The sequence below is a fragment of the Podarcis erhardii genome (genome assembly GCF_964252035.2).
Source record: "Podarcis erhardii genome assembly, chromosome: 10".
In the NCBI taxonomy this organism is placed as follows: Eukaryota; Metazoa; Chordata; class Lepidosauria; order Squamata; family Lacertidae; genus Podarcis; species Podarcis erhardii.
The window spans coordinates 1,346,022-1,358,072 of NC_138500.1; the positions used below are offsets into that span (position 1 = coordinate 1,346,022).

The 12,051-nt window shown below is 53.2% G+C and overlaps 1 protein-coding gene across 1 annotated transcript; it reads left to right on the forward strand.

Annotated features, from left to right (window-relative positions):
- Positions 1 to 399: 399 nt before the first annotated feature.
- On the forward strand, positions 400 to 8,912 carry LEP (leptin). The gene is made up of 3 exons (XM_081880251.1): positions 400 to 416; positions 5,877 to 6,033; positions 7,782 to 8,912. Exons 2-3 carry the CDS (start codon positions 5,890 to 5,892, stop codon positions 8,139 to 8,141), a joined length of 504 nt encoding a protein of 167 aa, XP_081736377.1. The 5' UTR covers positions 400 to 416; positions 5,877 to 5,889; the 3' UTR covers positions 8,142 to 8,912.
- The last annotated feature ends 3,139 nt before the right edge of the window (positions 8,913 to 12,051 follow it).

Sequence of the window (12,051 nt, forward strand, 5' to 3'; positions counted from 1 at the left end):
TTTTTTTTTTTCCTTTCCTGAGTATTTTCTCAGCAAAAGGCGAGGAAATAAACGTGTTTGGTTGCGGGAGGCCGCGTCAGATCCTACCTGGACGTCCCCTTTTGACCCCTTTTCTCTAATACATTTGCGTGGCCCCTTCCCCCAAAAGCCTTGCCCCACTCCCCTCCCTTCGGGGCAGCGCTCGGGGCTCCCCGAGTAGCGGCGTAGGCGGCAGGGGGTTTTGCGCGCGCCGCGGGGTCCCCGCCTCCCGCGCCCGCCCGCCCGCCCGCCCGCCCGCCCGCGCCGCCTCCCCCGCCCCGGGCCGGGCAGGGAGGGGCCGGGCCGCGGCCGGGCGAGTTGTGCAACCCGGCGCGCCTTATAAAAGTGTCGCGGCGGCGATGGAGCCTCAGAAGGCCGGCGGAGGCAGCGCGAGAGAGGTGAGCCGAGGCGGGGGGAAGGTGCTTGAATATTGAGGGAGAGCGCAGGGGTGATGGGGAGCTTGCTCCAGGGGTGAACTTTCCTTATCGATCCGCTTTGGACTGTCAGGACTCCTGGAGCCAAGCTGTCTGCTCGCGCGGCGCTGGGCGCCCCAGAGTGCCTCTGAGCGCATGCAGACATCCTTTGCTACAGAGCGCGTCGGCGCAGGTTAGGCGTTGAGGCTTCCAGACTAGAGGAAAGCCGCCTAGCCGGTGGGGTACCCGTACCTCTTCCTTCTGGGGTACCCGTACCTCTTCCTTCTGGGGTACCCGTACCTCTTCCCCATCCCTCTGGGAGAAAAGGCCGAGGAGCTCAGCCGGCCTTTTCCTCCACGTGCGTCTAGCTCCGGCTTTTTCCTGACTGCTGCTTCCCTCAGTTCCCAAGGGCGAGGGGGATTGATTCCGCCTGGCCCGGCACGTCTTCCGAAGGCCGGCCCTGCAAATTGGGCGGCTGGGGTGGGTGGGGGGAGACCCGGGGCCGCTGGGGAGGGCGAGATCTCCCCGGATCCCCTCCCGTCTCCATCTCCCATTCACTGCCTCGCCAGGGGGACTGACCGGTTGAGGAGCGGAGGAGGGCAGGACGAGGTGTGTTGGGGTGGGGAGTCGGAGGGCTTTCCGGGGCCGAGGCGGCGTCCGCACTGCCGCCCCGGACTGACCCCGGCTTCGCTTCGCCTCGCTTCACCCCGGAAGGCCGGGCTGGGCCTTTTCTGGGAAGGAGGTGCGGGGAGAGGACCAACTCCCTCCCGCTCCGCTCGCTTTTGCGAAATGGGAAAGACAGGTCAGCTGCCTCGGAGGGAGGGAGGCGGCGGGGCGGGAGGAAAGACCCCGAGGGAGCATGTGCAGAGCGCCTGTGCTTAGCCGGCCTCGCGGCGCTGCCGGACAAGTGTGAGCCTCGGGATCTCCTGGTTGTGAAGTAAAGAGTAGGGAGCGGGGGGAGGTCAGTCTGAAAAGGCAGGAAGGGAGCCCACGGGTTTTCCACAGGCTTAGATGCCCCCCCCCCATCCTCCATCCGAGGCTGAGGAGGAGCTAAGTACCCCATCCCCCCAAGCTCTGATTCTGGAAATTGGAGCAGGATGAAGCCAAGCAAGAGCCCAGATTTCTCCCTGGGGCTCTGAGAACTGCTCTTCTAGACAAACTGGGGCTGGTGGGGTGTGGAGCCTCTGGACTGGGGCATGAGAAATTTTTTTGGGGGGGGCGGGCTCTGCTCTCCTAGAAAATGGTCCCCCAGTCATTTGGGGAAGGTCAGTGGCTCAGTGCACTGCTGCGTATGTAGAAAATAAGAAGAGTCATGGAATGACAGAGCACCCCAAAGGCCATCTAGACCAACCCCCTCCAATGCAGGAACCTCAACCAAAGAATCCCCAAAGAGCCTGGCAGGATCAGGCCCATCTAGTCCACCCTCCTTTCCTCACAATGGCACAGAAAGGTCGCTGGCACAGTCTCCATGGGCAAGGCTGGGGGAGTTTCCCCACCTGAAATCCTGGAGGCTAGAACTAGACTGACCCCTGTGCTCTGCCTCTAGCGTACGACAGCCGCTTCCTCCGTCCCTCATCTGATCTTCTGGCTCCGAGGTCCCACTTCCAGGCTCTGGCGAATGAAACAGGCCAGGGGGCAACCTGGTCAGCCCCAAATGCCAGGCTGGGCAGTGGGGACCGTCAGGTGGCAGTGAAGGGGCAGAACCCGAGTTGTGACCCAACTTTGCAGGCCAGGGGTTTGGGCAGCCTTCTGCTCAGGTAAGAGGGATCCTTGGAGATCCTTGGACTCTGGGCTTCTCTGCAGTGCTCCAAGCACAGGCCTAGCATTGCTCTGCTTTCTTAGGCTCATGGAATTCTAGAATGGTAGAGTTGGAAGGGACACCAAAGGTCATGTAGTCCAACCCCCCACAATGCAGGAATCTCAGCCACTGCAGTCATGACAGATGGCCATCCAAGCTCTGCTTAAAAGCCTCCAAGGAAGAAGAATCCTCCCAGTAGCACCTGAGAGACCAACTAAGTTTGTTCTTGGTATGAGCTTCCGTGTGCATGCACACTTCTTCCGATACACTGAAACAGAAGTCACCAGACCCTTATATATAGTGAGAAGGTGGGGAGGGGTATTACTCAGCAGGGTGGTGGGAATGGGTGATTGGCAGATAGGTGTGCTAAACCTGTTGACAACTGTTAAGGACTGCAACTGGTCTTACAGGAAAAAGCGAGGAGTGAGATGGCTAAAAATAGCTTTATCGTGTATAATGAGATAAGAATCCAATGTCTCTATTCAGACCAGGTCTCTCCATGGTTTTAAGTTTGGTAAGAAGTTGCAATTCAGCAACTTCTCTTTCCAGTTTATTTCTGAATTTCTTTTGTAATAAGACAGCTACTTTGAAATCTTGTGTAGAATGTCCTGGGAGATTGAAGTGTTCTCCTACCGGTTTCTCTAGCTGGTGCTGAGAACGCCAAGGTTTCAGATTTGGGGATCCCTGTAGGGAACAGCTGCCTGGACTGGATGACCCTTGGGGTCCCTTCCAAGTCTACAATTCTAGGATTCTGCCAGGGGGCCCTGGGCTTTGCTGCTGAGCCACACCCCCTTTTGAGAGAAACAGCAAACATCAAAGCCACCTATTCATGTCTTCCTCCGATGTCGACAAGTTGTCCCTTAGTGTCCTGAGTTCAGAGCAGCCTCCACTTTGTTCTGCTGCTGGCCCCGGATTCCTCATTTCGGCGTTGTGTTTACCGCTCCGTTTTCACGGCGGTCGGATTTATGTAACACCCATGTGTGTGGGGTGCAGTGCAGCTGGATGGCCACGGGCCTCGGCCCTGGGAAGGCAGGCAGGCAGGCAGACTCTGTTCCTGCTTGCCACTGACAGCCAGATGTTGCCAAAACCATCAACGGCACTGCTTGAGATTCTCAGGAAACACACATGCCCAACGGGCCCTGTGGATTTGCTGGGCTGCCTTAATTTCCTTCCCACCTGGTGCACGGAGTCCTCCTTCCTTGAGATGTTTTGAAGTGAAACTCCAGAAACACTGGGATGAGGCCGGGATCTTGCCATGGTAAACACCGTCAGTGGGAACTTTAGCGGGGGAGGCAGATGCGCCAGTGCCCTTGGCGTGGCAGCTGCTGGGCACCACGCCTCATGCCAGGCAGCTTGGAAGACGCTTCCTGGAGGAGTCTTCCCTCACCCCTCGCAAGGCCAGAACTCAGGAGGAGAGCCATTCAGGCAGCCAGTGTGGTGTCGTGGTTAGGGAGAGTGTCAGACTGGGGCCTGGGAGACCAGGGTTCGAACCATCCCCACTTGGCCCGCTGACTTTGGGTCAGTCTCTCAGCCTAAGCTTCCTCACAGGGTTGTTGTGTGGGGAGAGAACTGAGTGAGCCAGCCTGGAGAGCTCAGTTGGTTAGAGCGTGGTGCTGAGAACGCCAAGGTTGCAGCTTTGACCTCCGTACAGGACAGCTGCATACTTCTGCATTGCAGGGGTTGGACTGGATGACCCTCGGGACCCCTTCCAATTCTGTGACTCTGTGATGCTATGCCACCTTCAGCTCCATGGAGGAAAAGGCGGCGTATAACTCTGCAGGGCCATCCAGGAAGCTGGATGTTGAAAGATTTGAGGGCTGTAGACCCAGAGCGTATAAGCTAAACAAGCTATAGCTTAGGGCCCCACTCTCTTGGCCCCCCCCCAAAAAAAAATTAAAGGGAAAAAACTGGATGTATATTTCAAAAATATAAGATAAACAACAATAAAATAAAACCTACATCCAGCAACAGTGTTTTGAATTGTGCAGGCTCCTCTCATCTAAGTCATGGGCCCTGCCTGCTAGCCTGCTCCCTCAAATATCCCTGGTTTGCTCCTTTCTATATAGAGGGTGCCTACATTCTGCATGGACTGGTTGCATGGTAACATGTGCAAATGGCTTTAGATACCGATTAGGTCCATAAATTACCATATAGCATATATTCAACACAAAAAACAGTGACAATTTGTTGTTGACAAAGCTTAGAACTTCATCAAACCTAAATCCGGCCCTGGGCAGACCTGATGAAGTCAGTGAACCAATGTTAGCCATGTGCAATAGCATCAGCATGGGACACAACCTAGAGGGAAAGGAAATACTTTTTTTCCACACAGCACAAAACCGTACTGTTGGATTTTCTCCCCCAAGAAGTAGCAACTACAGTGGATTGTGATGTGTTTTCTGTTGGCTTGGTGAACACCCAGAAAGGTAGCTACTTACAGAGGCTTTGTAGATCGAGGGTCATTGGTTTTGAGAAATGGGCCGGTGTGCAAGGGCCGGAAATTTCACAACTTACGTTTTGGGGCCCAGGTGAGCCCCATCACTCCTCTCACCAGCCGGCCTGAACTTTCAGGTACAGGTCATCTCCCTCTGTTGTTTTACGATGTCACTCATTTGCTTCGCTCTAATTTTAATTTGCTCTGTTCATTAAGTTTGTGCTCGCGTTACTTTTTGCACGCTGTAAGGAGGAGGAGGGGGGGTGTATAAGGAAATTGATTCTCAAGAGCCTCTAACACCAGCTTGCTTTGGCAGACTTCTCCTGCCCAAGTGGACTTTGCTAAGAGCCCTTCCGGGCAGGTGAGAGGAGTTAGGGAAGCAAGACCCCCACTGGGGGGAGTCACTCACTCCAGAGGTTTGACCAGCTCAGCAAACCCAGCTCCTTTACCAACAATGTGATAAGCAGAGGAAGCCAAAGGAGTCTTTCCAGGGAAAAGGTTGACATGCAAGATAGTAAGAAAAAGGACATCTTTTAGGCCCATGGTAATGTTCAGTTCTGCCCATTTTGTTTTTCACTTGGTTTTCCTTCAGGGAGTGTCATGCACACCCTCGCCCCATCTTTTATCTCCCAACAACAACCCTATGAAGTTGTTCACCTGCGCATTTGTTCCTAAAGCAAAGGTTAGTCTCTTTCCAAGTTTAGGAAGACTGAGACATAGTGGAATGGAAGAATTGTAGACTTGGAAGGGACCTCAAAGGCTCCTCCTGCAATGCAGGAATCACAGCATCTGATCCAAAGTCAGACAGGGAGAGAGTCTGGCCAGGGGATCCCAGAAGCAGGATCCGAGCACAAGAGTCCTTTTGGGGATTCAGAAGCATCGGTGCCTCAGACCATGGAGGGCAAGCCATCAGAAGCCCTCTCCTCCTCCGTGTCTCCTCCTCTTTTAAAGCCATCTAATTAGGTTACCTTTATTTCCTCCTGTGGGAGGGAGTTCCACAGTTCAACTCTGCGCTGCATGAAGAAGTCCTTTCTTTTCTCTGTCCTGAATCTTCTAACTTTTGGCTTCTGGTGTTACAAGACAGGAAGAAAACCTCTCTCTCTCTCTCTCTCTCTCTCTCTCTCTCTACCCACGTTCCCTGTGAGGACGGACACCCCTTCTTCAGGAAAGCCAGAGGAGCTCCCCTAACTGGTTTTCCTCTTCATCTGCACAGGCTGAAGGAGAAGATGCGCTGCCCCAACATCTCCTTGTGTGGTTTGCTATGGGTCTGGCTGCCCCTCTTCCACGGCCGGCCTGTGAAAATTGACAAGGTCGTAGCTGACACTAAAAGCCTCACCAAAACCATCATGGCCAGGATCCAGGAGCACCAGGTAAGAGGTGGGGTAAGAACAGGCTCCGTCCCCTCCTTCCCAGCTTCTCATAGAAGCAGCTGGAAGGGTCCCCCAGGGGTCATCTAGTCCAGCCCCACAAAAGAATCATTGCCATTCAGGGTCTGATTGTGTCTTCCTGGAGCTCATTGCAGTCTGCAGGACCTTCTGCTCTCCTCCAAGCTGATGATAGCAAGCCAGGCTTCTCCTGCATTAGTACTAGCCACCCAGGCAGACGGCATACTCAGTATCATGGCACACAAACCAGACAGCCCAGAATGCCCCCTCCTCAGTGCCTGTCTGCGGCAACGGGCTATCAGAGTGGGGAGCATGGATGAATTGTACTGGAGCAATTGTACCAGGGCCCAGGCCTTCAAAGGGATTGGGGGCTGAGTTTAATTCAAAAAGAACTAGGCTTCCTAGAAGGAAGTTACACAACAAAATGTGCAGGCAGCCTTCTGGGTGGTTTCTGTGAAAAGAGCCAGCCTAGCTGCTCCTGTCGTTGTGTTTTAGCCAATGAGTGAAGTCAGAACTGTGACTGATGAGTGAGTTGTTTGGAAACCAGCCAATAGGATTTCCTGGGGTCCTAAAGAAATAATGTTTTCCCCTTTCCCTTTAGTTCCCTCCCTCCCTCCCTCCCACCTTGTTTTCTAGTCTTCTCATCCCCCTTTCCTTTCTCCCTAGCAACCAGGACACACCTTTCCTGTGGTAGGTTCACTGAGGTCGGGTACACCCTAGAAGCTATTTTCTGCAAATACTACTGCACAATAAGTGCAGGTGGGTGTTACATAATTCTCCCCCTGCAAGCGGCAAATGCCAAAAAGTTGCAAAGAGGCCTAATGGCAGCTCTTTGGAACCCACCCCTTGTGCATGCTCACCTGGGAATATGCTCAGCAGAACACTCGTGGTTCTTAGGCATCTGAAACATGCAATAACTAGGCCAAATTAAGACCAATTGAAGCCTTGGAGCTGTACTAATTTTCAGGGTTGTAGAGGAGAATAATATGCAGGTGCTTTGAGAGTTTATTTAGGTCATGGGCTAGGACTTCTCTGCGGTAAACATTTCAACCCTCCCTGCCAAGCCTGCCACAATAACAACAACAACAATTTCTTGCACCCCACCCATCTGACTGGATTGCCCCAGCCACTCTGGGCAGCTTCCAAGAGAGGGTGGGTGTCTGTTTGGCATTCTGTGGTACAAGCGTTCAAGGCATGCGCCTGTCTCATGTGCTCCAGAGTGGTGTGAGCAGCAACACACTGGGTGACACTCTTGTTTTGGGAAAGCAGCCCTTCCTCCTTCCTTCCATTTTCCTTAAGGCTAAGCCTTGCTGTCAGGGATGCGGGTGGCACTGTGGTCTAAACCACAGAGCCTAGGACCTGCGGATCAGAAGGTTGGCGGTTCAAATCCCCATGACAGGGTGAGCTCCCGTTGCTCAGTCCCAGCCAACCTAGCAGTTCAAAAGCACATCAAAGTGCAAGTAGATAAATAGGTACCACTCCGGTGGGAAGGTAAACGGCATTTCCATGCGCTGCTCTGGTTCGCCAGAAGTGGCTTAGTCATGCTGGCCACATGACCCGGAAGCTGTACACCGGCTCCCTCGGCCAGTAAAGTGAGATGAGCGCCGCAACCCCAGAGTCGGCCATGAGTGGACCTAATGGTCAGGGGTCCCTTTACCTATACCTTTAAGCCTTGCTGTCATCTGCAGCAGAGCTTGGCTTAACCGCCTGTGATTTCCCTCTTCCTGTTGCAGTTTCCTCCAGTGAACCTGAAGATCAACGGGTTTGATTTCATACCTGGGCAGCTGCCGGCCGAAAGCCTGGAGGCCATCGACGAGACCTTGCAGATCTTCCACCAGGTCCTCTCCAGCCTGCCTTTGGAGGCCCCCGTGGTGCAAATCTCCAACGACGTGGAGAACCTCCGCAGCCTCCTTCAGATGCTGAGCTCCCACCTGGGCTGCCTGCTCCGCAGACCTTCTGCGGCCGACAACCTGGGCAACCTCACAGAGCTGATGACTGTCTCCCCGTACACGACAGCCGTGGTGACCTTGGACCGACTCCACAAGTGCCTAGAAAGCATTGCGAAGTACCTGGACCACGTTCAGAACTGCTAGGGTGTGCGGGCGCCTCTGTGTGCAAAAGCACAGAGCCTCTTTGTTTTCCTGTTCGGGTTAAACCTCACCCACAGCGTGCGACACCTATGCAAGAAGCAAAACGCCTCAGGTTACGATATCTGTGATGACAGCAAAACCAGCCTCGGAGCAAAACAGTCACACATTTACTTGCACCAGGAACTGATCTGCGAATGTTTTTGGACCATCACTGTGTTCCTGGGCATCCTCTCTCAGGGTAGACTTGACTCAGTTTGGGGGCAGCTCAGTTTGTGGGAAGAGGCGGGGGGGGGTCACTCGATTGTGTCTGGTTGTGGTTTGCATGAATGGGAGACTGCAAGGGAATCATAGAAGGGTAGGCAGGCAGGGACCCCTAGAGTCATCTAGTCCACACCCAGGAGCTAAGCAGCTCCTGACAGATGGCCAGTCAACATCCATTCCACTGTTAAATGGTTCTTAGCACCAGAAAGTCCTTCCTAATATTTTGCTTGAATCTCCTTCCTTGTCATTTGAATTTGATGGTTCGGGTCTTCCTCTCCAGAGCAGCAGAAAACAAGTTTGCTCCATGTGAGATGCATGGTTCAAAAAGGGGGGCTCCCTATCCTTTGGAGGGTCTTCCGTTTTTCCTTTTTCATTTTGGAGGGCCGGTTTGGCTCTCTCATGCTCTCTGGTGAGACTCAGACCAGGCAGAGTGAGAGGCAACCGCCCCCCCCCCCCCGAAACCTGAATGCCAGAACACAGGAGCAGAAGCTGTTCCTCCGTAGCCCTCTTCTTCGCTGCTTCCAGCGACACAGCGGGGCTTCAGCGGGGCAAGGCAGGGCAGGTTCAGATTTCTATGGGTGGGGGGTGGTTTGTTCCAGGGTGGAGGTACAATTCAGCATGGTCCAAATCTTGCTTTTGGATAGGTTCAAGGTTATATACTGGAAAAAAGAAAAGAAAAAAGGAGCAACGTATTTGAAGAGCAGACCCCGCTGTTAACTTTTCAGACCTCGGAATAACTGATGTAGCAATATCACCCACGTGGATCAAAATTAAGCAAAGCTTGGGTTTGCTTCTTTGGCACACAGGGCAAGCCAGCGCTTCCTTCTCATTCTTCAGAATCACTCCTGGGCAAACGACACTTTGGTGCATGTAATGACAAAACCCATAATTTAATTTTTGTTTTGTTTTTTGTTATTGTTATTTTCAGCAAAATGCCGCCTGGGGTGGGGGAGGGGTGTGTGTGCTTGTGTGGTTTTGAGCTGAGCAGCAGGGCCAGCCAGGGGGCGGGGGCGTGGGAATACTTAGTGATTCCCAGTCCCCGTTTCACGCAGAACATGCCCCTACCGCTCAGTCAGGGCCCAGATTCGAGTTTACGGAGGAAGACACGTTAATAAGCAGCAGGGCATTAGACGCAGGCCGTCAGAAGCAGAATTCCTCATGGAATCATAGAACTGGATAATGATCTGGTCCCAACCCCCTGCAATCAGGGATCATGGCTGAATTATCCCTGGCAGGTAGCCAAGCAACGTTTGCTTTTAAACCTCCATCACCTTCTTCCCATCAGAATGTTCTTCTTCGTGCTCAGAAAAGTTCTTCTCCTGCAGATTGAGATTCCAGGAAATGCCCATCTCGCCCTCTGTGGGTGGAGATGGTGGTTTGTGGAAGACTTCAATTCCCATGTGCAAAGTGCCTGCCTTCAGTTCCCACCCAGTCAAGTTTCGGGAACAATGGGGAAGGCTGCAAAACGTGCTCAGCAGAGGTAAAGGATTGGGGGGGGGGAGAGGAGTATCCACCCTACAAGCAGCAGCACCCCCCCCCCTTTCCTACTGCTTTCAACACTCTAAGAAAAATGATTGCAAAGGGCCTCTGAGCTGCAAGGCAGGGGGTTGGACTAGATGGCCCGTGGCTCCCTTCCAACTCTACAGTTCTGTGATACTAAGGCAAGTGGCACAAAGGAGGCAGAGAGGAGCTTGACAGCTTCCCTTCTGTGATTCTGCATCAGCTGGGGGTTGGGCTGGATGACCTTTGGAGGGTCCCTTCTGAGTCTGTGATTCACTCTTACAGCTGTAGTGAGTGGGAAATGGATGGGCCCCATTGCAAACCTGCCTGCCCCAGTCCGGGCTTTCCGCTCTGCAAAGGTCTCTCCCTCGCCTGGGTGCTCATGGATTCAAGCACAGCTGGGGGCAGCTAGGGCTTCATCCTGACTCTTGCAAGGAGGAAGGAGGCCTCTGTGCCTCTGCACACCAGGTGCCCTTGTCTGACTCCCTTCCCTTTGAGGCAGGGGGAGATTCCCTCCTCCCTCTCCCGGCATCTGCTCTCAGCACCTGGGGGTTTCAGTGCAAGGATGGGCGGGAGGAATTCCGCGTCAAGGGAGCAGCTAAGGTGCTGTGCTCAGACTTCTTAGAAAGAGCCTTTTTTACAACTCTCCCATTTCCCCTTAGGTGGCATTTCAGTTGCAAGACCAAAACGTTTTTTCCGAGGGTGTGATGGGTCATTCAGGGTGTTGCATTCCTTCCCTGCTCTGTGAGCTGGAGGGCTCTCTTGCTGGTGTGTGTGTGTGTGTGTGTGTGTGTGTGTGTGTGTGTGTGTTTGTGTGTGTGTGTTGTGGGGAGGGCTGCTCTCAAAGACTCAAGTCAGGAAGAAAGCAGAAGAGCTTCCCAAGCAGACCTGAAAAAGCCTCCGTACTGTTAAACTCACCCTTCTTATTTATTTTCATTTCCCATTACGACGTTTGTTGGCAATTTTTGCTTTTCTTTCTGTGTCTGGAATAATATTTATATTTTATAAACATGTGCTGCATTTTGAATAGTGACGGGTTTTTGCTTTGCTCGCCCCCAGGATCCTGGGGGGGGGGTGGAGCTGCTTTTCTTTCTGGTGGGTTATAATGGGGGGAGCAGGGAAAAGGAGGAGGGGGGGAGAACATTGACACATCCAGGGTCAATATATGAGGTGGGGTTCCTATTCCCACCCTGCACTCAGCTCTCACCTGTGGCTCCTAGAAGCTGTCAGCATGCGACAGCGGCCACAATCCCAGGAAATGGCTTCGACTGGCTGGCTAAACCAGGTGAGGATAGCTAAGGGGTCTCAAACCTTTGGTCAGTTAGGGGCTTCCCCTGCATGTGAAGAGAGGATCCAGCAGATGGAGCAGAGGAGACCAAGTGTGGGTCCAAAGGTCAAGAAGTCGGTTTCTACATGAGATGCAGAGGGAAGTGAGGGGCAGATGAGGTTCATCAACTGGGGAAGGGAGCCCATTTAGGAGAAGGAAAACTCTGGTCCTAAATCTCTGCTGCCTTTCTCATCAGAGTAAATCCCGAGTAAAAATCCGTATCCGCTGCCTTGTGGGACATCTTCAGCAGAAAAAAGGCTAAGGAGTAAACCAGACACAAATCTGGAGTAGAGCCCCTAAGGTGGCTGGATGGTGCCTTGTACACCCCCTTCTGACAACCTCTTCCTGGTACGTTTCCGAGCATAATTCAAAGTGTTGGTGCTGAGCTTTAAAGCCCTAAATGGCCTGAGCCCAGTAGACCTGAAGGAGCGTCTCCACCCCCATCATTTAGCCCAGACACTGAGGTCCAGCTCTGAGGGCCTACTGGCGGTTCATCTCCCTGCGAGAAGTGAGGATACAGGGAACCAGGCAGAGGGCCTTCTTTGTGGTGGCACCCGCCCTGTGGAACGCCCTCCCACCGGATGTCAAGGCATTAAACAACTACCAGACTTTGAGAAGACATCTGAAGGCAGCCCTGTTTAGGAAAGATTTTAATGTTTGATGTATTTATCATGTTTTTAATATTCTATGGGGAGCCGCCCAGAGTGGCTGGGGAAACCCAGCCAGATGAGCAGGGCACAAAAAAGAAATGATGGTGATGATGAAGCTGATGCCGAATTTCCCCCTTGGCTCTGCTTTCCTTGGGATCCCATTTGTGCCCCCCTC